The sequence below is a fragment of the Crocodylus porosus genome, unplaced genomic scaffold, assembly GCF_001723895.1.
Source record: "Crocodylus porosus isolate Cpor-Errol unplaced genomic scaffold, CroPor_comp1, whole genome shotgun sequence".
NCBI lineage: Eukaryota > Metazoa > Chordata > Crocodylia > Crocodylidae > Crocodylus > Crocodylus porosus.
The window spans coordinates 81,518,642-81,543,148 of NW_017728943.1; the positions used below are offsets into that span (position 1 = coordinate 81,518,642).

Consider the following 24,507-nt stretch of genomic DNA (forward strand, 5'->3'; position numbering starts at 1 on the left):
ACTTTTGTCCCTGTAGGGACAGCTGTACAGGGACAGCCAGTTCCAGGGTAACCCTGGACTGTGTTGATAGAGACTGCTATGGTGGGGGCTGGAGATGCACCGTGGCACAGGCTGAATGAATGAATGAATGAATAAAACAAACATTGAAACTCTCAAGCTAAACATCATGGAGGCACAGAGAGAAAAACAGGGCAGATTCTGGCCTCTGCCTAACCTACTGGTCTAATGCCATACAGCATGCTCGATCCTTTCCAGGCGGGTACATAGAAATCCTCACCTTGAAGGGTCAACAAGCAAATGACATGACCCCCAGAAAGCAAGAAGGGCTGGAGCAGGACCAGATGCACCAAAACGCAGAAGCATGTGATGGGGTAGTGGCAAAGTTTGCATTTGCATTTGTTCTCATCTCCTTGCATTTGGAAAGCAGCTCTTGGGATAAAAGGCCTTGACCATGCCTCCACTGAACAGAACAGAGTCAGTTTTGAGAGTGGAGAGAGGAGGGGGACAAAGAGAGGGGGATGCATTCTCCAAATATCCATCAATCAACATAATATTTTTGTTTCATCTTTGAACCAAAAATGTCTGGGCCAGATTTATCCTCAAACTCCAGTGAGCCACAACAGGGGAGGGGACTGCAGAGCTCTCAGATTCTTGCAAACCACCCACTGAAGCCTTCATCATCACCTGTCTGCAATTAACTCTGCTAGGAGGCACCCACACTGAGGAACCCTGGGGCTGGATATGGCTTATATTAAACACAGCAGGTCCCAGTCGCCTTATTCTTAGCCATTCAGGCTGTTTAGATGATGATGGAGCACTGCATGCTGGGATGTGCCTTCTCCCCAGGCTGGGGCCCTGTGACGAGAGGTGAAGGCAGCAACAGGGGCTTGTGGCATGATTCCAGGAGACTGTGGCACCCAAGGCACTTCATCTCCCACTGGCTCAGCACAAGCTTATTTGGAACTGGACAAAATGTGTTATCGGCACTGCCGAGCTGTTCTGACTTTGTCAGAAGCCTCATATTGTCTGCCACTCCTCTTAATGCCCTTGCTCCTAGAAGCAGGATATTGGACATGAAACGCAGCCTTTCCACTTATATCTTGAGTTAGCGTCCAGTCTCTCAGGCCTTGTCTACCTCATTTCTGTGTGGTGTGCAGGATCCCTGTCCAAGCTGCCTATCTGCATCCACTCCACATGTGCCAAAGCCCAGGAATAAGGCAGGGGAGCCTCCTTAAGTGGCCCGAGTACAGGCCTTGCACTGGTCTGAGGCTCACCATCTCTAGGTTGCTTACTGGCAGTGCCAGTCTAAGACAGCTACACTGCCTACTTTCAGGACTTAGCAAGTGCAAGTGGGAGTGAGTGAGTGGTGCACCTAGGTGATGTAGACAAGTCTACAACAGCTGAGGGAAGCTCAAAAAAATGAGCTGAAGTTACAGCAAAGGCTGTGAAGGCACAAAGAAAAAACCTAGTGTTGGTTATTTTTAAGCCAGTTGCATGATTTTTATTTTGATCTGACTCATTTTTTGGGAACATTTGCGGAGGACAGAACTGTGTGCTGGTCAAAGGGGAAGAAGATATCAACATGCAAAGCCCCATGACTGAGATCTCCTGATGACAAAACCAAAACACTCAAAAAGTCCCGTAGTCAGCTTCTTTCAAAATCACTTACCACAGGAAGTAATGGAGAGACCAAATTTTGTGCAACAGAACCCACTCCCTTGGGCTGCTGGGGTCTTTTCCTAACCCCCTCAATCTTCTCTTCTGCATGCAACTCCCACCCATGCTAACCGGACATCTTCCCTAACCCCCCACATCCTGGTACAGAGAATATGCTGAAGACTGAAAGATTCAGGGGAAAATGCTTTTCCTAGGTAAGATGCGCGTTAATTGCAGTCATTAAAGGTAATGTCCTTAATGCTTTGCTATTTCTGGTGCATGCAGAGCCCTCCTGGAGTTACTTAGGAGCTCAATGATTGTCTCTGCACAGAACCAGAAACATTAGAGAAGGATAAAAAGCTATTAGAGCGCATATGGTTCAACCACTGTGCCCATCTGAGGAGGAATTTATCCTTGCAATGGTATTTTCCAAGGCCTTGTACAGGGCAGGGGTGTGGTACCTGCAGAAGTCTGAGACACTGTCCTCATGGGCACCACCACATCAGTACTAGGTTGCATCACTTGGTTTGTGACCATGGGGCCTCAGATGTCACAAAGACTAAGAGATGAAATGGACTGCTTCAAAAGCCAGAACAAAAGACAACAGACGGATCTGGGGTGGGGAGGCTCTTAGTACAGCACATATATCTATACCAGGATTTCCCTCAGATCAACTCTGGGCTTCAGGCTTTGTGGCTGGTATCAGGCATGGCTTTTTTGCCCAACCATCCTTCACAGGACTACACCATACTCCACTCCACTCCCTGCCCTCAATTTGGTTGTGAGTTCTCTAACATCCAATGGACACCAGGTTATGCAATACTTGTAGCAGGTGACTTGAGCCCAATGCTACACACACTGATAAGGATGCATGTGTGGGGGAAGATTAGGATTAGAGCAGAGAATTTAAAAACAGTGACTGAGGGCCTCAGCTCTGGTTCTGTCATTACTTTGTTGTATGGCTGTGGGCAAGTCCTTTACCCTCTGTCTCTCAGTTTCCCATCTTTGTCAAAAGCTCTATGGCTCCTGGGTGAAAGGTGCCAGAAGTGCCAAGCATTATAATGCTCCCCATAAGCCCTAGGCATCTGCCAGTCTCTCCTGTCCTCCTGTAAGTCCCACCATTCTGGCTTCTCTTTGACTACTCTTGACCACCACAACAATACACCAGGAGAGAAAGGTTGGCTGCACACCACAGGTTTATGTCAACACCTCATATTTCATTTCAAAGTGAAAGGATCAGCCAGCATCATCTTTAAGGAAAGCCGCGCAGTGATCCCTGCAGCTCTACCAGCCATAGTCTGTGTCAACTGGATATCCCAAGGGCAGCCTTATACAGAGGACAGTACTACAGTCCTATCTAAAAGAGGCGAGAGCAAAGAGTTGGCAGCAGACAGACCTACAGCATCAACCTGTCTTTTGTCTGCCACCAGGAGAAGGGCGTCAGGCAATACCAAGCCTATTAGCACTAGAAACTGGCACCCTGCCTTCCCAAAAGGAAACGTCAACTATTATTTATAACCAACAAATGAGCTGACAAGCCTCCTTTTGATTTCACTGGGGTGGGGGGGACAGGGTGCAGGGAAACTTGGATGGATTCTGTTATATAGAAATAAATGCTATAGCATTTGCCCTGCAGATAACACCGCTTCAGCATTCTCAGTACCTCTGCATGACACATACTTAAATCATGATTTATATAAAAGGTAAGATGCTATACATCACCACTCATGCAATTTATCATAGGAATAAATCCTTAATGCATATTTAGGCACCAGCTTTTCATCAGAAAAACAGTTTTTTGCATTGCTTTGCAGCTGCAACACAGCTTGGTGTTCCATGGCTTGTAGGCATCCATACGCCACTCCCAGCACCGCGAACCCTTAGGGCTCCTTGCTGACCCAAGGGTCTGCCCCTCTACGCTCGCCAACCGTAAAATGACAGCTCTAAAGGCTAGGTTCCCCGAGGCACTGACCCCATCTGTTATTTAAGCACAGCTAAAGCAATCATGAGTCCAGCATGCTCAACCATCAGGACTCCCACAAGACAGAAGGGATGGCATTTTGTTTCTAATGCTCCCCACATTTAAAAAACGTAGGCTGCATAATATTCCTGTGCGAAATGCATGACGCTAATAAGCCAATGCCTTGACACCCCTTTCGAGTCCCAGCCTCTCAAGCAGGCACTGAATTCAGAACCAATGCATTCAGTATAGCGACGGCCAGCCAATCCTACCACAGCTCCCACAGACCCACTCTGGGATGCTCCATTCACGCCCCTCCATTTCTCCATCCATCGGCTACTCCCTCCCCATCCACAGCCCTCCCTCTTCGTTTTTAAAATGCCATTAGCCCTCTGACATACACCCAACATCCTGCAAAAGGGCATTTTTAAGAGACATATATTTATTAAGCTATTCCCAATTCCAGCACAGCGAAAAGATGTGAAATGGCACAGAAATCTGTAATGTTTTATGGCTCAGTAACAATTTAACATTTTTTGCATACTATGTCTGTGTGTGTGCGTGCATGCGCACCAGGCACATACATACATGTATGTGCACATGTATGTAGGTATGCATGTGTGCATGTGCACAAAGCGTATACATGTGTGAGTGCACGTGTAGGTATGTATGCACGCCAGGCATATGCATGTATGTGTGTGTGGATGTGCATGCTTGTATCTATATGCACATAGGTGTGCATGTACGTATGTATACGTGTGTGCCTACGTGTAGGCGTGGGTCCGTTTTGTAACACGAACAACTAACCCGATTTCCTCCGCAGCGAGGCACGGGCACACGGCAGGGATGGGGCCGGGCACTACGGGCAATGCCAGCCAGCCCCCCTGCACCGGCCCAGGCCAGGGGCGACGACCCCCGCCGGGAGGGAGGGGCATCACCGAGCACAGCGCGCGGCGGCGGCTCCGCGCCCCACAGCCCCGGTGGCTCCAGCACCGATCCTGCGGCAGCGGAGAGGAGCGAGCGGGCGGCTGCAGTGGCGACCGCCCTTTGTGCGCGGAGGCAGCCCGGGGACATGCCCGCGCCGCACCCCGCCCGGGTGTGCAAAGGGCCCCCCCCGACAGGAATCGTGCTGCAGAGCCGGGCCCGCTTACCACGCTTGCCTGTCTGCCTGCCGGCCGAGCCGGGCCGAGCCGTGCCGCTGTCCGTGCCGTCGAGCGGTGCAGGCGCCCCGCGCCCCGCGCCCAGCGCTGCGAGCAGCCGGAGCTCCGCGGCCCGCTGCGCGTGCGCCTGGTGGGGGTGCGGGTTCTGCGCGCACGCGTGTTAGGAAGGGGGCGCTGCTGTGGAACCTCGTGGCCTGTAAGTGCTGGAGGGGGAGTTGGGCGCGGGGTTGCAGCAGGCTGCGTTTGGGGGGTGTGCTGCTCTGCCCTTGCCCCTGCCGGAGGTTGCCTCGCTGCTGCTCATGGGGGGCACCTTGCTCCTGCTCCTGCCCCTGCCCCTGCCCCTGCGGGGGGTGCCGAAGCGCGGGCAGGCCGTGCACGTGCCCGTGGGGGCCCGATTTTCCACTGCTTCATCCTCCTGCTGGCTCCTCCCGGCCTTTGCCAAGTCAAGGGGCTGCTCACTGCACAGCCAGGGCCTTGGGGAGACGCCTCCCACTCCCCCTCCTCTTTGTGCTGCCATATTTTCTCGCGCACGGTGTATGTTTCCCCACCCCACCTTCAAAATCCCCCCTTCATACCCCACACGGGTGGGGGGGTTGTATTAAGGGTGGAGCTGGTTTTCTAGCTGTGGTAGAAGCACTTTGCTTTGATTCTTGTGTCGGAGCAGCAGGAGGGTCCCTGGGGACTGCAGGGCCACTTTTCTTGCCCCACTTTGTTCCTGTGTCCTAGCAGAGGAGCACTGGGCAGTGTCTGCTGGCTCCTTGGACTTGCTTGAGGGTCAGTGGAAGATGCCTGGTGTGCTCTGCTCAGTGCCCCCTCTTAGCACTCTTGTTATGAAGCTTTGACCTCCACTCCTGTTCCTCTTTTTATTACTGTTTGCCCCACGTATTCAATTGCCATCTTTCCTGTAGCCTCCACACCTGCGGGAGGCCAGTAAGTTACTTGGTGAGCCTAGGCCCGTGCCCCTTAAGGTGACAATTAGGCCTGTGTCCAGGCAGTCCTGGCTCTAGTCAAGCTGGCCATACACCTGACCTGGACGAAGGCTCCGGCTGGGGGTGACCACCAGGGACTGCAGGGCAATTGCTTTGTCCCTGGTCCATTCACATCTCCTGAACAGAATTTCACTGGGCCATGTCCAGGAAGAAAGGGAGGCCACTGAGAAAATAACTAATTTTTTGGGATAAAAGGAAGGCAAAACAGGGATGAGAGTGAAAATCAAAGGATTAAAATGGGTGCATTAAGGGGGGGACACCAAGCAGAGCACATGGGCCAGTGCCTACTGGCCCTGGAGTAAGTCCAGGGGGCCAGTGGACATATACTTCATAGATATTTGGGCTGGAACGGACCCCAAGGACCATCAAGTGGGGCAGGGGGCTGGACTCGAAGATCCTTTGGGGTCCTTTCCAACCTGAATGTCTATGAAGTTTGTGTCCAATGTGCTCTGCTTGGTGTCCCCCCCCCTTGATGCACCCATTTTAAACCTTTGACCTTCACTCTCATCCCTGTTTTGCCTTCCTTTTATCCCAAAAAATTAGTTATTTTCTCAGTGGCCTCCCTTTCTTCTTGGTAGGCAATGGCTCATGATCCCCTGAAAGTGACCAATAGGCCTGTCTCTGGGCAGTGTCACTGGGTGGGGTCCACTGGCTCCTTGGATTCATTTGGGAGCCAGTGAGCAAAGCTAGGTGTCCCTCTTTGGAGCACTCGTTATAAACCTTTGACCTTCACTCCCATTCCTGTTTTCATTCTTAGTTGTCCCCAGCAATTAGTTGATGTTCACTTAGTGCCCCCACCCTTACTGAAGGGAGCTTGTAGTCTTACTTGGTGGGCATTAGCCCACATTGCCCTATTCATGTTGAAAAGGCCTAGTGTAGCAGCTGTCCCTCATCTGTTCATGTGTCCCAGCAGTTTCACTGGCCACTGATTCCTTGGACTCCCAAGGGTCAGTGGGCACTGGCCAGTGTATTCTGCCCAATCTCCCTTTCCAGCTCCCTTGTTATTAACCTGTGACCTTCACTCCCTTCCTGTTTTTCTTATGATTTGTCCCAAGAAATTAGTTGCTGCATTTTTAGTGGGCTTCCTGTTTAAGAGGGCTTATAATTTCTTGGTGAGCTTTGGCCCACAAACTCCTTGACGTAGCAAAAATGCCTAATGTGTCAGCTATCCTGCATCCATTAGTGTCTCCAGGCAGTTTCATTGCATAGTGTCCACATGTTCTTTGGATTTGCTTAAGGGCCAGTGGGTGCTGGCTGGTGTGCTCTCCTCGGTGTCCCCCTTGGCGCACCGGTGATCAACCTTTGACCCCCCCCATCTCTGTTGCCCCTTAGAAGCTGTTGATTGCATACCTAGTGACCCCCTCTAATAACAGGTAGGGGACTAGCAGTTTCTTTGTGGGCTTCTGCCCATGTTCCCTATATGATTCAAATAGGGCTAGTACAGGAGCTGTGGCATTAGTATTCAGGCAGCTGAGGGAGTCAGTTGTCTTAATGGCTCGCTGTTCTTTATTCCAGAGGCATTAAGATCATAGAAAATGAGGGTTGAAATGGGCCTCAGGAGGTCATCTAGTCCAACCCCCTGCTCAAAGCAGGCTTTGTCTAGCCAGGTCTTAAAACCTCCAAAGATGGAGAGTCCGCCACCTCTCTGTGTTACCTGTTCCAGTGTTTTACTACCTGCCTAGTGAGAAAATTCTTCCTAATATCTAACCCAAACTTCCCTTGCTGCAACTTGAGACTGCTCCTTGTTCTGTCATCAGCCACCACTGAGAACAGCCCCATCCTCTTTCAATCCCCCTCTCAGTCTCCGCTTCTGTAGACTAAATAAGCCCTGTTCCCTCAGTCTTTCCTCATAAGTCATGTTCCCCAGCCCCCTCACCATTTTTGTTGCCCTGTGCTGGACCTTCTCCAATTTGCCCCCTTTCCAATGGGGGGCCCAAAACTGAACGTGGTCCTCCAGATGTGGCCTCACTAGTGCTGAATAGAGGGGAATAATCACTTTCCTTGACCTGCTGGCAATGCTCCTACCAATGCAACCCAGAATGCCATTAGCCTTCTTTGCAGCAAGGGCACACTGCTGGCTGATATTCAACCTATTGTCCACTGTAACCCCCAAGTCCTTTTCTGCAGAGCTGCTGCCCAGCCAGTCAGCCCCCAGCCTGTACTGGTACATGGGATTGTTCCATCCTAAGTGCAGGACTGTACACTTGTCCTTGTTGAGCCTCATGAGATTTCTTTTGGCCCAATCCTCCAATTTGTCTAGGTCCCCCTGAATCCTAGCCCTACCCTCCAGAGTGCTACCCCCTCAGCTTTGTGTCACGGGCAGACTTGCTGAGAGTGCACTTTATGCCATCTTCCAGGTCACTGATAAAGACATTGAACAAAACTGGCCCCAAGACCAAACCTTGGGGCACTCCATTTGATACGGGCTGCCAACTAGACATTGAGCCATTGATTACTACCCTCTGAGCCCGATGCTCCAGCCAGTTTTGTATCCAGCTTACAGTCCATTCATCCAGCCGTACTCTCTTTCTTTGCCTGTGAGAATGCTGTGGGAGACCGTATCAAAAGCCTTGCTAAAATCAAGGTGCATCACACCTGCTGGTCCCCCACACCCGCAGAGCCAGTCACCTCATCATAGAAGGCTAGAAGGTTGGTCAGGCATGACTTGCCCTTGGTGAATCCATGCTGATTCTTCTTAATCACTCTTCCTTCTCCACCAAGTGCTTAGAAATGAATTCCTTGAGAACCTATTCCATGATATGTCCAGGGACTGAGGTGACACAGCTGACTGGTTTGTAGTTCCCTGGATCTTCCTTTCTCCCTTTTCTTAAATGTGGGCACTATGTTTGTTCTTTGCCAATCATCCAGGACCTCTCCTGATCACCAGGAATTTTCAAAGATTATGGCCAATGGCTCTGCAATCTCATCACCCGACCTTCAGGTTTATCCCATCTGGCCTTATAGACCTGTATATGTCCAACTTTTCTAAATAGTCTCTAACCTGTTTTTTCGCCTCTGCTGGCTACTCAGCTCCCCAAACTGTGCTGCCTGGTGCAGTAGTCTGGGAGCTGAACTTGTATGTGAAGACTGAGGCGAAGAAGTCATTGAGCACTTCAGCCTTTCCTTTTTGGTGGTCTTGATGTCGCACTTATCAAAGCTAACCTTTCTTAGGATAGTTTTGCTGTCCACTAGCTGCTCCTGGTCTGTCCTTCTGATTCACAGCCTTGGGGATTCTTTAGCTATTTTCAAAATTCTAGGCCTGCCCATAGAGACCAGTCTTCAACAGCAGCTAGGATTTCAGTTTTAGTTAAGCAGGACAGGAAGGTTGAGTTAGCTGAAGATTAGGGTCTGTCCCTACTTAATGCAACCATAACTCTGGAAAAAGCTTTTTTTCTTCATTCTGCCTTTCAAAAACAAATACGGTCAGGTTCCCAACTGTGATCAGAACTTTGTTGTGCTCAGTGCTGGACAAACATATTGTTAGGGGCAGGCAATTCCTCAGTGAGCTGTACTGCTGTAGAAAAGGGATGAAAAGGGTCAGTGCTAGACATTTTTTTTCAGTAGTCAAGCATGACTCCAGTAGATGTAACAGGTATACTGGTATAAGTTAATCTGATTTAACTGTTATGTTCGCATGCTCCTATAGTGGAATGAATGGAATAAAACAATTGTAAATTTACCCATATTTCATTTAGGGTTTAACAGACAGAAATAATGTTCACTTGGCATCCGCTGTTATGATGTAATTTATGTTTGTATGTTCCTACTTGCTATAATTTTAGTCCTGAAAGAAAGAAACAGGGTTAAAGTTACAATGGCTTTGCCACACTTGTATCCCTGTAGGAATATGCCTATATAATGGTTATATTGTAACAATTCATACTTCTTTCATTCCATACTATTATGACTAGGGATCTACTTGACACGAGACTACATAAAATACTTTGTATGGCTTGATTGCAGCACGAAGAGCTGATTTTGGAAGAATTTCCTGGTGGCCCTGGCCCTTGTCACTGATTGGTGAAGGGTATTGGCATTGCGTTTCACTTCTTAAAAGATGGCACTGAAACATTTTCATTTCACTGACTGGCGCCTTCACTTAGTCTGCATCACTTCTCAGACAAACTCTAAATCACGTGATCTATGGCTGCAGTGATTGTCGCATTGTCTTTGTGTTGTGGTAAGCAGTGGGACGTTCTAAAACAGTATATTATGTGAATAATATGCTGGGTTGTTTTTTTAGGTTGATTTTGTGGGAAATTCTAGCCAATGCAATATTTCCTGGCGATTGTAAATAGTGCCATTTTTTGTGGTTTCATGCGTGCCTCAGAACGTTGTTCGCCCCTCCCATTTTAAAATGCTTGAAAATTATAACTGTCCACAGCCATATATTGCTTCTAGACTGCAAACATTTCATCTTTGTTGTACAGCTCAGTCTAGGACACTACTAAAATGTAGGTAGTGACCACCAGGGGGTATCTGAGACATAAAAAATTATATTACAACACAGTGCAGAAGAAATCTCTCTCCCTGTGTACTGTTATGCTTCAAGGTCAAGTCTCTGTGATCTTCTCATAACGTGTTTATTTAGGTTTAGCTTTATGATCATAGACACTTTCTAATAAATGTAAGGGGGTCATGAAAAGTCTTAGCCTCACCAGCCTGAAAAGACTGAGAAATACTGACCTACCGTATGTCAGGCTATGTCTGTGCTTTAGAGCTAACTTTAGGGACTATTCCTGTGTTTGACCACACAGCTTAGCCACTTGTGGATGTGAACAGCCACCCTCTGAAGCAGTGGGGGCAACTTTTTTTTGCAGGTGTGCCACAAATTAGCCCCCACCCTCCCTCAGTGCCCTCTTAGTCTCCCCCTGCTCAATTTGCTGCTCTGCTTCCTGCCCTGTCCTGTCTACCTGATCTGCTACTCTGCTTTCTCCCCTCTGCCCTACTAAGCTGCCTATCACCTTCCCAATTCAGGCATGTACCACCCAAGGCCTACCTATGCCATTTATTGCACTCATGCCACAGGTTGGCCACCCCACTCTAAAGCCATAACAAAGTTATTGTGGCCTCACTGGGGCAGCACTCACTTGTCCCCAAAAGTCCAGGGGACAAAACACATGTCTTAGTTCTCTTATGGCACAGTAAATTGAGCCACTCAACAATTCTTTCCCAGTAAATTGTATAAAACTTGTCTGCCCTTTGTGGGGGCAAGAGGAAACAATTGTGGAGAGGCACAATTGTGGTATACCAGTGCTTCTTTACCAGGGTGCCAAGGCAACCCCTGCCTGGATGATCGCTGTGCTATACTGCACTGAGACCCTAGGCAATTAGTTCACTCCTTTTTTCTTTTTTTCTTTTTAATTTGAATTAGGAATACTTTCCAGGTACAGGAATACCAGTACACCTCCCTGGCATTAGCTATCTAAATAAATGTAAGCATATCATATGCTATGAAGACAGAGAGCCTACGTCAGTGGCAGATCCGGGAACAGACCCTGGTTTCCTGATTTGCCATTATTAATTTGTTGGCTAGACCTTGTTTGTCTTTAGGAGGTGAAAGCTTTGTTTGGGAATTGATTATGTATATCACACACCCTTTGAAGAACTGGAAGGAGAATCCAATTTTGCAGAAATCTGGCTGGATTTGTTTGCAGTTGCAGAAGCTTCAGGTGAGGGAGGATAATCCAGAGGTGAGGCCAGTAGTGTAGGATTTGGGAGCTTGTTCTGCCACAGGATCCCATTGTGAACTTGGACAAATCACTTATCTCCTGTGTGGTTTCATTTAGCTCATTGCTAAAAAGGGAATAATTCCTTCCTTCTTACTGGGAGTGATGTGTGGATAAATATATTAAAAAGATTAACTACCCTAGCAATGAGGGCCACTTAAGTATCTTAGACAGATGAGAAGTGTACTGTGAAAAGGTTTTCAGATACCCGTATTTCTAAAAATAATCTTGCAGGTTTCAGTTGAGAATATTTTAACTATCTTTTATCACCTTTTGTGAGTTTCACTTGAAATTTGTAAGAGTGGAATTATTCCTTCTTTCATTAATAAATCCAGCTCTAAGGAGTTTCTGTTGCTACCTTGAATCACTAGATACACAGATGAATAACTAATCCTATTCATAAACTTTAATTCTAGAAGAATTAATTCCCTCCATGTGAATCTTTGGCCCCTCAGCCTGTCATTATTGTAAAACCAATTTTACCATTGTAATGAATATCTCTTGTATTTTTAACACACACAAGCCCTTAATCACATCTCTTCCTTTATGAAGAAAACTGTGAATTACCTGAGCCCCTGTAGCTCACGGTTGGACCGTATAGCGCACATTGGCAGACATGCTATAAATAAACCTCCAACCTGTTACTGCTGCTTCAGATAGCTTGCATTGTACATATTGTCTTAATCTTTATTTCCTTCATTTTCCTGATGAATGAAGGACCCATTGCACATTTCTCTTTTTTGGGGCTCAGAATTTGACTGTTTTTTCTCCCAATTTCTTTGTTAGAAAGAACCCATATCCTGTTACCTGCTATTTGACTATTCAGGAAAGATCACTGTGGTTGAGAGCAATTAAAGATGTTTTTTCTTTGCATCAAACTGAGAGGGGTTTTATTCTGCACATTTGATGGGAATTTTTCTGTAGTTAGTTTTGCTGTTTGCTTTGCAGAGCCAGTCAGGTTTTTTTCTTCACCTGTACTGTGCCAGGTTTTCATGTACAGCAGGGGCCAGGCATAAATCTAAAAAAAAGGCAAATGCATTTGTGGAACCACAAACATTGACCGCGGCTTGAGAGTAGATACTGTTTCTGAACAGTACAGATACACTTTCTACCCATTTAAAGAAAGTGTTTCTTTCAAAGTGGATTTACTCAAGGAAGTATTACAACAATAATTCTAGAATCTAATCCTTTTATTTTTTTTCTTTTTAATACTTAATATGCCATTAGTAAACAGTTTTTGCAGAACCTCCAGTCATATTGCTGTAGCTCACATAGGCTATGCAGTGGTAATGGTGACTGTACAGAACACTCCTGCAGAGGACATTAAGGTTCCAGTTCACAAAATGGAGTTGTGGTGGGATAATGTGCACTATCTCACTAAAATGAAAGGAGGCATGGAGGCAGGGTAGAGATGTGCTTTTATAGACTAAGTGACTCAGATTTTTTTTTAATATTAATATATTTCGTGTTCCAGGTCAAATCAGTTCCAAATTGTATCAATTGATCTTTTCAATCATTCCAAAAACCATATTGATTTTTGCAGGCAGAACTCAATCGTCCTAAACACTATGGCACTACAACTGGTGAGCATCCTCTGTCCCAGGCTCTCGCCCTTCGACTTCAGATACTCCCAAATCCATTGGCAGGCATCCTATGTGGAGCCCCAAGCCCAGATGCCCCCAGATACTACAGGCAAGCATCCTCCATCCCAGACTCTAGTCCAGGGCTTCAGATACTTCTAATGCTCGATCTTAGCCAACTCAGAGATGCGTAAGCTTCCATGAGGAAGAGGTCACTTCAGGATGGAGTAATGTAAACGAATGAGAAGCCCCCCCCCATTTTGTTTAAATCCCAAAGAAGGTACATGACCACTTTCTGGCACTTCATGGACAGTGCAGCTCCTTCTGTGAGTAAGCAGATGTAGTTCCTGCTGCTTTTTGTTGTTAGTGGTGAGACATCCTCACCTTGTGTAAGTGAAATGGGGCAACCCTAACCACATATGTTAGCCTGAAATACTCTGTTGCCCATCACTCTGTTAGGTGGTATGAAATTTTCCAGAACTGCAGTATATTTGTTCTGCTGATATCCACTTAACTTTGCAGTATTAAAACCTCTTTAACTGCTATGGAAAAGTGCTTCTTTTAATCTGGCACTTCAAAATGGTGTAATGCATAAATACCTTCAGCACCTTCTGACCAGTGAAAGGTTCCTCTTTTCTGTGCAGTGTTTGGACTTCAGGTAGATCTGCTGAAAACCTACTGCAGTGGGGTTGGACTGCGTTACACTTTCAGACTTGTTCAGTAGAATATAAATTGGGTCACTTTAGAGAGTGAATGTTTGTTTAACTGATTTCTTTTCTTTCCTATCTGAAACTTATTTTGAATTCAGATTGGATTTTGCATTTGAGTTATACCTGGCACGTGGGTTGGGATAGGTAGGGTGTCCTCAAGGGAGAGCTAGAGGTGTTGCTTTGTAGAGTGTTGCCATCATTTCTAGAGCAAGAAGCACTTCTTGCTGTATACCAGATTGTTTTTTTGGTTCAGTGGTAGTCTCAGGCCATGCTTTTGGGCAGTGACCTTGATGAAGATGGTGAAAATGTCAGAACTTTCCAAAGATTTGCCCCTTCTAGCCTGACATGAATGATTTAGCAAGCAGAAGAATGTTAGTATTTAAATATTAAACATTCCCTTGCCTGTCTCAGCTATTATAAAGTGTCCTCATGTGCCTATTGGGCAATACCAACTCCAGATGAGTGGTTCTTGGAACTGCCCAAGCGTTTACACTGTATCATGCTTGAGAAATGCTGGGAAGGACCTCTTCCTTCCCACGGCCCTGAAATACGAGCAGAGATGAGATTAGAAAAGCAAACTTACGGAGAAGAACTAAGTGAATTGATTTGCCTCTCCTCACTTTGCGGTTACCTCTTTAGTAGCATGTGCCAAATCCTGTCTCTTTCTTTCTGGGTCATGTAGAAGATTTGCCGACATGGTCTAACATCTATCTGGGAAATGAGGAAGCTAGTTGTTGATGATGTGATCTGTGCCACAGTTGGTGGGATGTTTTGGATCACTACCAAAACGTGCTTTCAATACTTAGCATTTACATAGTACAACATAGACAGCAATAATCTGTCCCTTTGAGTTTAGCACTCTCTACGGTTCTCAGACGGGGTAGAATAGTTTAGGTGACTTTGTCAAGGCCATAAAAGAGTGAATCAGAGCAGGGGCTAGCTTTAGAAGTGTTTGGCAATACACCAAAAAGTTGTACTTATCCTGTAAGTGGCCCAATTACCCTTTCTGAAATGGAGCTGCCTTTCCTTGGAAAATTTGGAATTGCTGACATTAATTGCATTAACTGAAGATACCATTTTCTCTTCATGTAATATTAAGCACAGAGATTCAGCATAATATGTCTTTCACTCCATGAACTGAGCAAATTATGGGGACATTTCAGCTCCAAGGGAATGTTATACGGAAGGAGAAAGGGTTGCTGCATGGTATATGGAGTCTGTATGGGTTTGAGTATTAACTATTTATTACTAATATGGATTTACTATTATCAGCCATATCAAAATTCTTTTTTGTTTTTCATGTTGTTATCCTGAAAACTTGCTTAGCATTGTCACAGATATGGAATATCAGTTTATCATTGTCAAATTATTGATTAAACAGTTCTTGAACGTTCTTCGTTTTGTTTGCAGGACAGAAGAGACTTTGGGTCAGTGGACTAGTTAACTTTATGCCATGTTGAGACTTTGAGGTTAGAGACAGCTCTGGCACAGGTGATGAATATGGGAGGCACTGGGGGAGGGCACATGCCCCCCCAAAATTGGCTGATGCTGGCATCTGCCGGCATTCCCCACTCAACAGCACCGATGCGGCATCTGCGGGTAGTCTTCTCTCACCGCCATGGTGCCCCCGAGTCTCAGGAGCCGTCAGTCATTCATCAGACTTCGGTTTTTCATGAGCCAGGGGATACTGGGTGTAGAGTCTAACAGTGACTATGGGGTAGGCACTAGCTTTGCTCATAGAGGTCTTCTGGAGAGGTCCATAGCCCTGACACGAATGAAAGTAATCCTCAGACACTGAGGCTTGTCATTAATTTCACATGCTAAAGTCAAGCACATACATAAGAGTTTGCAAACTGGGGCAAAGGCTATCTTCCTTATCAAACGAGGTGTGTGTTGCATCAAGGCAACTCAAGCTATATCACTCTAAAATACTGATGGAGACCAAGCACAGGCAGTTTTTACCTTTGTGTAGCATTGACTAGGGTTAGCTACATTGAGATAAAATCTGAGGTCTCATCTCCCCTAGGACTTTATGGCCAGGGAGCTAATTTGTTGTAATTATCTTGCTGTAAAAAGGCTGCTTTGTTTTGGTTGGTGGACATCCTTAGCTGAGGAGAGCTTGAACAGAGCTTCAAGAAATGCATCTAACTTACCTGAGGCTCAGTTGCTCCACTGAACATTTGATTTTTGGTATTGGCTCCATAGAGTAATGATCTGTCAGTGTCACTAACCTCTTTATTCAAAGCATGACAACATGATATTAGGCCGTTTGCCACATACTTAAGAATACGTGCTATGCTTTGCAAGTGTTGGTGCAGAACTGCCATGGCAGATCCTTCAAGATGGACCTTTAATAAGTGCTGAGGTCAGAATCTGCCCCTAAGTTTATCAGAACTGGCTGAGAGAGACAAGTAGTAGTAACTGTATTTTAATGCTTGTTCTGGAAAGGAGAGAAGCAGAAGGTAACCTTGTTAGAAGCAATTTAGTTGACATTCTGTGGTCAAAGCTACAAACAAACAGAAGCACATAAAATGCTAACCTGGGAGGAAGTCTGGGAGTCTCGTTTTGATGCATGCATTTTGGTATCTGGTTAATTTATGCCCAGCTCTAATAGCACAGGGCCATAATGTGGCTGGCATGCTGCAAAGACACAGGATAGCATTACTACACAGAACTGTGTCAACTGAACTTTTTTTAAGTAACAGGAGACTTTCTGTGAGCTCCATAGAGAAAGGAGATCTTGTCTGTGAAATAATACTGAAGTCTAAAAACAAGCTGAGGAATGTTCCCTGCTTAATAAGATTTAAAGCGCTGCTGACCATAGTCCATTTAAGTTTCATTTTGTGTAGCAAGTAGCCTTTTTTTGTATTCATTATTAAGTGGGTTTAAAAACTACAAGGCTCACACAAAGAGGGAAAATGCCATCCAAAAAAGCTCTGTGCCGTTAAGTAGAAAACTGCCCTGCAGTCGTGTTGAACACACCTTTGTGTTATGTGCTTCTGAATTATACTGACCATGAGATTCAAGTAAAGCCTGTTGCTGCGAGGATACTGTTGGCACTTGAGTTATGTATGCAGCCGGATTCAATGTGGCATACCCCAGATGTGCCACTTGGATTCCAGCCTGTGATTTATCTTTTCTTTTTTTGAAGCCAGTACTGACACACTTCCAGAGTCCATAATTCTCATGTTTCCTGTGCAGGGCTTTGTACCAGAATTCCAATGGCTCTCGTGAATGGACGGCTCGGGTTGTTCCTAACCCACTTTAGCAGAGCAGTCAACCAGCGACATTTCAGGTATCTTTCGAACACTATGAATTGCTTTCACTGAACCCACTTCTTTAAAAACTGATTATCCTTTTTTAAACTGATTACGCTCTTCTAAAGGGCCGTTCTCGTAATTCAAACATAATGTATAGTATTTCTGCTTTTTTAAAAATTTGTGTAAGAGAAAAAATTAATTGCATAATTTTTATGGTTTATAAAAATAATCCAGGCAATCCAAACATAACAGTTCATGCTTTGAACCCCACGCCTGAGGATCAAAAAGCAATATTGACAATGGTCCTGATTGGGTAATCAGATGTGTGGGAAGAGAAGCCCTTCTCACCAGTGCTTTTGTTTGTGAGCATCTTCCTGTGTCTAGTTGATTGCAGGATCAGAGAAGACTAATTTCCTACCTGAGCAAAAGGTAGAGAGACAGGCACCTAGTATTAAATGGCGAAAAGTCAGTCATGTGTTTTTGAATTTTTCCAGAATTAATCCTCTCAGTATTTAGAACAACATTTTTTTAAAAAACTGAAAAATTATTCTGTCAGATCTCAACAGTTCCCTTCGAGAGGTTTTGTTTTTTTTAAATGTTAAATTATTAAAGAGCCCATCCCTGGTTCCAGGCATTTAAAACCTCCTAAATTTTATAAACTTCATTTTTTGCAATGCTTTGACCAGCCCAGAAGACCTGCTGTGTACTCTGCGTGGGTACACAGATCTACCAGCACAGGGGTGGTCATCATAAAGGACAGTCCAGTTGAAACTTGGATCCGTTTATGTCCTCTGTTTTTCTCTTGAAGAGAAAAACAGAGAACATAAAGGCGTCAAGTTTTGTATCAGTAGAGGACAGAGTAGCAGAAAACCAGAATGTCCTCTATGATGGCCACCCTAACCAGCACAGATCTGACAGGTTTGGGACCTCACTTGGCAAGGGATTTCAATGTATTGAGCAGATTTACTGATTTAATAGTCATTCATGCAATACCCACTTCTGTTCTTTCTAGGCTCAGTGTACATGCCCTGGATTAGGGAAATACAGTTTCCATATAGAGTGGACTTGATACTTCCCCTTTCAGTACAAGGAGAAGGGTGGCCAAACTTCCTAACCTTTGTAGCAATAAACCAAAATTTGAACGTGGCCAAGGGCTGTAGGACACAACATTTACGAGATGCGCGTGTCAGTGATCTGTGCATATCTCCCCACTACCTTTTTCTTCAAGAGCTGCAGAAGGTAAATCTAAAAAGCACCATTCTCCTAGAATAAGAGAGGCCTTGTCATGGGTATAACCCTTTGTTTGAATTTATACCGTAGCCAGTATTTGTTTAATTTTCCCATGTAGACAAGCCTTGTACTTGGCTACCTGCGGGTTATCTTTAGGGTATTTTTACAAATGGCAGGATGGGGAATGAAATTACCAGTCCCTTTGAAAGCAAATCTAACCCGTGTTCATGATTAAATCTGCAGATGGGCCCTGAGCATATATGAAGTCTTATTGATATTAATCATGCTCTGGGTGGGTGCAAGAAGCTGCTCATACAGACTCTTTAAGTCTGCTTATTCCTTGCTGCACTTTCCGAACTGTCCCTTTCTGTTTAAACGTGCGCATGGGCATGCTGCCCTTCATGTATGGTGGGAGGGAATTTGTGTGCCTCCCCTTTGGAGGGCAGTTGTCTGTGTGCACAAATCCTCCATGTTCAAGCAGGAATGAAGGCCCTAGGTTGGTTGTGTTTTTCCTACTGTGGAAATCCTTATTTGATGATCTGTGAGCAGTGATTCTTAACCAGGGTGGTGCCAGATCCTTTGAAGGGTACTGCAAACTGAGGAGATAAGGGTACACTCAGGCTTGTCTCTGCCTGAACAGTCCCCCACTCCCACTGCCCAGCCCCTCTGCGAGGAGGTAAGCACAGTAATATATAAATTACTTTTTGAAGTGGGGTGCCACTCAATTCACAGAAGCTATGGAGGGGGTGCCTCAAGTCCAGAAAGGTTGAGAACCACTGTTCTAGAAAGAGCCTGAGTGGATGGGCCATATCTTCACCCTGAACTTCTTGAAGGGACACTGTACAACAGGGAATACCCCTCCTAGTGTTAGTCCAATACTGCGTTTGGACCAGTATGAGTGGATGGCGAGTTCAAGTCAACTTCATTGCTGCTCCTTACTCTGTTGTGATGAAATGCTTCCCTAGACTTGAGCCTGTGTTTTCTCTGAACAGGGCCATTCCAAATTTGGTATTTGAAAACCTCATCTGGATAAAAGAACAAAAAAGTACCATAAAGTCAGGTTCAGCTCTGGAAAGTGAATATGATTGCTTCGTACTCTGTGAATCTGCCCTGCCATTGGTCTAGCTTATTCCAGATCAGACCTGCTGAGTTTACAGACCAACATGAAGATAATAGTCTGTTAAAGTCCAATTCGTGGTACTTGTGCACAGACAGTGGGACTTTGAAAGTGTCACTGAGGGCAGAGTGTTAAGGCAGTGGGGTGTCACAGGGGCACTGAAGGGAGAGAGAGAGCATGCTGAGCCTTTGTCACTTTGCAAGAATGAAAGAATCCCCCTCCGCTCTGTTATCTCCAAGCTGCACCTTGTATTGACCAACACCCAAATCCTTTTGTGTGTGAACTGGATGTACTTTACCTGGACTTAGTAAAAGACCCAGTAAACGTGGGCCCCCAAAACACCATGTTATAGCTGCATTCCAGAGCAGAATGGCCCTTGTAAGTTTGGTATTTTTTAAAGTGTATGCAAAGCCCAAAGTGGCCTCGGGCTGTTAGAGAATGCTTTGAATGCAGTCTATTTGTCAACAATATGGTATGTATTTCTTGCCGACTCCTTATCAGTGACTTGCGTAAAAGCTTGATTCCGTCCAGTTCTTTGCCCTTGATCCCCAAGGATTGTTTGAGGAGGCCTGTCTAGTATTCTTGCTTCTCTTTTGCCAGCCTCACTGGAGCATGTGGTGCAGTACAGAAGCTGACCCGTGTACGAGTGGTAGACAACAGTGCCTTGGGGAACACTCCGTACCACCGGCCACCCAGGTGCATCCATGTGTATAACAAGACTGGAGTTGGTAAAGTAGGGGATAAGATTCTCCTGGCTATCAAAGGAGAAAAGAAAAAGGCTTTAATTGTAGGGCACAAGATGCCTGGTCCTCGTATGACTCCTAGATTTGATTCCAACAACGTGGTGCTCATCGAAGAAAACGGAAACCCAACAGGGACTAGGATAAAAATCCCCATTCCCTCTATCTTGCGGCAGCAAAGTGGAGAGTTCTCCAAAGTGTTGGCCATTGCCACCAATTTTGTGTGAACAGCAACCTCTCAGTCTGTCTTGCTATACAATCTTTCAAGCTGTAACCATTCTTTGCATCTTTTCTAGGTTGAAAACTGTAGTGAAAATCTGAGGTTCATCAGGAGTCTTTTCTTCTGCTTAAGATTTTAAACTATTTAATTCTTTAATTGATTTGGTAAAAATATCTGTGTACAAGGTTGTAATGCCATTACAATGTGCACCTATTTTGGATGCCCATTTTGCTACATTAAAATGGAAATGTTAAAACCCTCACTTGCTTTGCTCTTATCTGTGCTTTAACCCCCCCCCAAGTCTTTTGCATTTCTTTGTTCATTCTGCCCCTGAGTAAGGCAAATATAATTCTTGCCTTGAGCACCTAGCAACTTAAAAGGCAGAATTGGATAAGACAGAGGAGGAGAGTTCGAGGAAAAAGAGAAGTATGTAAGTCCTAGAGCAGGGGTCAGCACTGTTTTTGGGCAGAGTGCCAAAAACACCTGCAACCTCAGTTTGTTAGATGTTGGCATACTGGGGCAGATGGTGGCGGAGCTGCGAGGGGCCGGATCCTTGTTGTGTCAGTGAAGCCCCAGTCCCTCCTCTGCTGTCTGCCTCGAGGCATGCATGCCAAGTAAAATGCCTTTGTGTGGTGTGCTCTGGCACCTGTGCCAGGGGCTGCCTACCCCTGTCCTACAGGCTTTGGCTGGTGAGTTAGTGTCTGTGACTTGGCAGGAAAAATGAGTCTAGGAGGAATTGGGGAAACATATCTTGCTAATGGGCATGCTGCCATGGGACTGGGAGATGGATCCATGGCTGCAGACAATACTGAAGAAGCCACAGAGAAACAAATAGGAGAGGAGAGAATGTGGGGTGGGGTGGGGTGGGGTGGGGTGGGGCTGCAGTTCAGGGCTTAAGGAGTATAGCTTAAACCAGTGGAAGGCTTTGGGAATCGACCAGTCAGGTGCACTTTCTGGGTCCTCCATACTAGTAACATGCTCTATGGTTCAAGTGGCAAGACCTGTAGGGCAAGGGTGTCAAACTTGCCTTGCACCCTGGGCTAGATCTGGACCGTGGGGCTCTTTGTGGGTCAGATTCAGCCCCAAGCACTAGAAAGCAGCAATGACTCTGACCTGGAGCATATGGCAATCGCAGCAATCACTGCTGTATTTCAGAGCTGCTGCTGTGTACCCTGTGCTGCAGCACTAGCTCCAGCTGCAGCATGGGGTATACAGTAGGAGCTGGTAGCTAGAGTGGTAGAGCACTTACCCTCTTGCTGCTAAGATCCCGCAGGAGGCCATGCCTCCCAAATTCCCGTTGCCTGCTCAGGAACCACATGAATCATCTGTGTTAACCAAAGAGCCACAACAAACCCCAGTAGCAAACACCCTCCATCTGGATAGAACGAACATCAGTGCTTTAGTTAACATTTGCTCTGTATAACAGGGAAAATACTTTAAAAGTAGTCAGCTTTTTTAGTTTTAGCCATGATTGCCTGCCTGCATTGCATTATTCAGGGTTGCAGGAAAGATATACCCACTGCATGCAGTAAAAAAATCTCCAAACCTTTGAAAACATTTTCTATGAAGAGCTTCTGGCAATAAGCTGAAGCAGGGTCTGAGTATCACTGTTCTACATGCTTCCAAGTGCTTTGGATGTTCCTTTTTGAATGTATTTATCTGCACGCAAGGCCTCTGCCTTGTGACACAACAGAAGCAGGCTCAGTGCTGCAGTTCCCAACCTTTGCTGTCCCATGGGCAACAAATACTAAGCAAATAATAGGTCATGGACTACATCTTGTTTTGTTCTCCCTGTCAGCCCCAGTTTAAAATTTTGAATTTCCTGTACCCACAAGCAGTGTTGGAAGAGGTCTCACAGGGAACTTCTACCTGGGGTTGGGTGGCCCCTGTTCTGGCCTGGCTGATGGATGGGTAAAAAATTGGCTGATGGGGTGCTCCCAGAGAGTAGTGGTGGACAGGTTGTACTCAACCTGGTGAGATGTGAGCAGTGGCGTCCCCCAGGGCTCGGTCCTCGGGCCTGCACTGTTTAACATCTTCATCAGTGACTTGGACAAGGGGGTTGAAAGCACGTTGTCAAAGTTTGCTGATGACTAAGATGTGGGGCGAGGTGGACAGACTTGAAGGGAGAGAGAAGCTGCAACTAGATTTAGACAGACTACAAAAGTGGGCAGATGAGAACAGGATGGGGTTCAATGCAGACAAATGCAGGGTGCTGCAGCTTGGGAGAATGAATCCACAGCATACATGCTGGGGAGTTCCCCTCTTGAAAGCACAGAGGTGGAAAGGGATCTTGGAGTCGTTACTGACTCCAAGATGAACGTGAGCCGCCAATGCCAGACCGCAGCCAGCAAGACCAGCCATACCTTGTCACGCATCCAAAGATGCATCTCAAGCAGGTCCAGAGAGGTGATCCTCCCCCTCTATGTGACACTGGTCAAGCCGCAGTTGGAGTACTGAGTCCAGTACTGGGTGCCACACTTTAAAAAGGATGTGGCCAGCCTGGAGAGGGTTCAGAGGAGGGCCACCCGCTTGGTGAGAGGGCAGCAGAACAAGCCCTATGAGGAGACACTGAGGGACCTGAACCTGTTCAGCCTCAGCAAGAGGAGGCTGAGGGGGGACCTGGTGGCTGCCTACAAACTCATCAGGGGAGATCATCGGCATATAGGTAGAGCCCTTTTCTCCCCAGCACCACTTGGGGTGACAAGAAACAATGGTAATAAACTGATGGAGAATAGGTTTAGGTTAGAGATCAGAAGGCAATATTTTACAGTTAGGGGGGCCAAAATCTGGAACTAACTTCCCAGGGAAGTGGTCCTTGCCCCTACCTTGGGCAAATTCAAGAGGAGGTTGGATGATCACCTGTTTGGGGTCTTGTGAACCCAGCATTCATTCCTGCCTGTGGTGGGGGGTCAGGTTAGATGATCTTTTCAGGTCCCTCCTGACCCTTGCTACTGTGAAACTATGAAGCTTCTTCACTTCATTTGAGGGCCATTTGCTTCAAAGCAAACCCTTGTCCTTTGAGAGGATACTCACACCACTTGCCCCTGCAAGACCTGTTATTACTGATAGAGAGCAGATGGGCAATAGCAACAGTGTGTGTGATAGTTTACAGTGATAAGCATGGCTGGATTAGAAGCCTGGAAGCAAATTTGTTCCCATTCCACCAGCATATAGGGAAATCCAAACATGTAGGTATTGTGTAAAGTTTTTTTTTTTTGGTTGCATTGATGCCCAGGTCCTGTAATATGAAGTACTCTTGGGAGTCTCATGTACAGCAAGTATTACTCTAAAGGCAGGATTAAGGTGCTCAGAGATTTCCTGCAGTGTCAGCATCTCCTATTGTGGGAGGCAAAGAGCTGTTCTGAGATCTTTCATCAGGGCTTAGGAAGGGCTAGCTGAAGGGTGGGGAAGATTGGGAGAATCGGATGGAATGCAATCAGGGCTGCAAGTGGAAAAGGGGAGGGGGTACTAAATAAAAACCCTAGGTGTGAAATTAAGTGAAATCAATGATTGTTCCTTTTAAAAATGCACCCAAGCATCAGAGTAGTGGTGGGAGTTTTAGTTACAGCAATCCTAGCTGTAATTTAAGCCACCAGCAGAGAAAATGACCCTATTCTTCCTGAACAGAACAGAATCATAAGATTGTATTTAACAGAGGTGTGGATTTGAGTACCAGTTATTTCTGCATACAGGGTGCCCTCTAGTGGCTCCCTGCAGTGCGAATGCATCCATGCACCTGGGGATTTATAAAACTGAAGGCTGCTATCTGCAGTGTCTGTTTGAAAAACACATGGGAAAGGTAGTCCAGGTCTTCAGGGCTGCCTTTCTGTTTGGACAGGGAGGAAAGCTTTGCTGTCTGTAGAGGTTACTTGCTATGCTTGCTTGCAGCATTTTCATTTTTTCAACTGAAGTTATGTGAGCTTAAGTTGGAGACAGAAGAATAACTGGAAACACTGAAGTCCAGTGCCTCAAACCAAGGCATTTAGATTTTATGTGGAAAAGTGGGTTGCCCTGGACCATCCAAGTAAAGTCATAAGGCACTTCCAGTTTTCTGCCAGAGATAAATATCATAGTAGCATAAGGTATAGGTTGTAGCCATGTTGGTCTAAGGACATCGGCAGACAAGGTTCTTTGGGTAAATCTGATCTCTTTTATT

General features: G+C 46.0%; 1 protein-coding gene across 1 annotated transcript; it reads left to right on the plus strand.

Annotated features, from left to right (window-relative positions):
* Positions 1–4,259: 4,259 nt before the first annotated feature.
* MRPL14 (mitochondrial ribosomal protein L14) lies at positions 4,260–20,613 on the plus strand. The gene is made up of 4 exons (XM_019548596.1): positions 4,260–4,279; positions 4,797–4,972; positions 16,986–17,079; positions 19,992–20,613. The coding sequence occupies exons 1-4, from the start codon at positions 4,260–4,262 to the stop codon at positions 20,356–20,358; spliced, it is 657 nt and encodes a 218-aa protein (XP_019404141.1). The 3' UTR covers positions 20,359–20,613.
* Positions 20,614–24,507: the final 3,894 nt, after the last annotated feature.

Excerpts from the sequence above, each read along its gene's own strand:
- MRPL14 (XM_019548596.1), top strand. The coding sequence starts at position 4,260 with ATGTGTGAGTGCACGTGTAG. Across the intron at positions 4,973-16,985 it reads GCTGTGGAACCTCGTGGCCT|GGCTTTGTACCAGAATTCCA; the intron begins GTAAGTGCTGGA and ends TTTCCTGTGCAG. Across the intron at positions 17,080-19,991 it reads GTCAACCAGCGACATTTCAG|CCTCACTGGAGCATGTGGTG; the intron begins GTATCTTTCGAA and ends CTCTTTTGCCAG.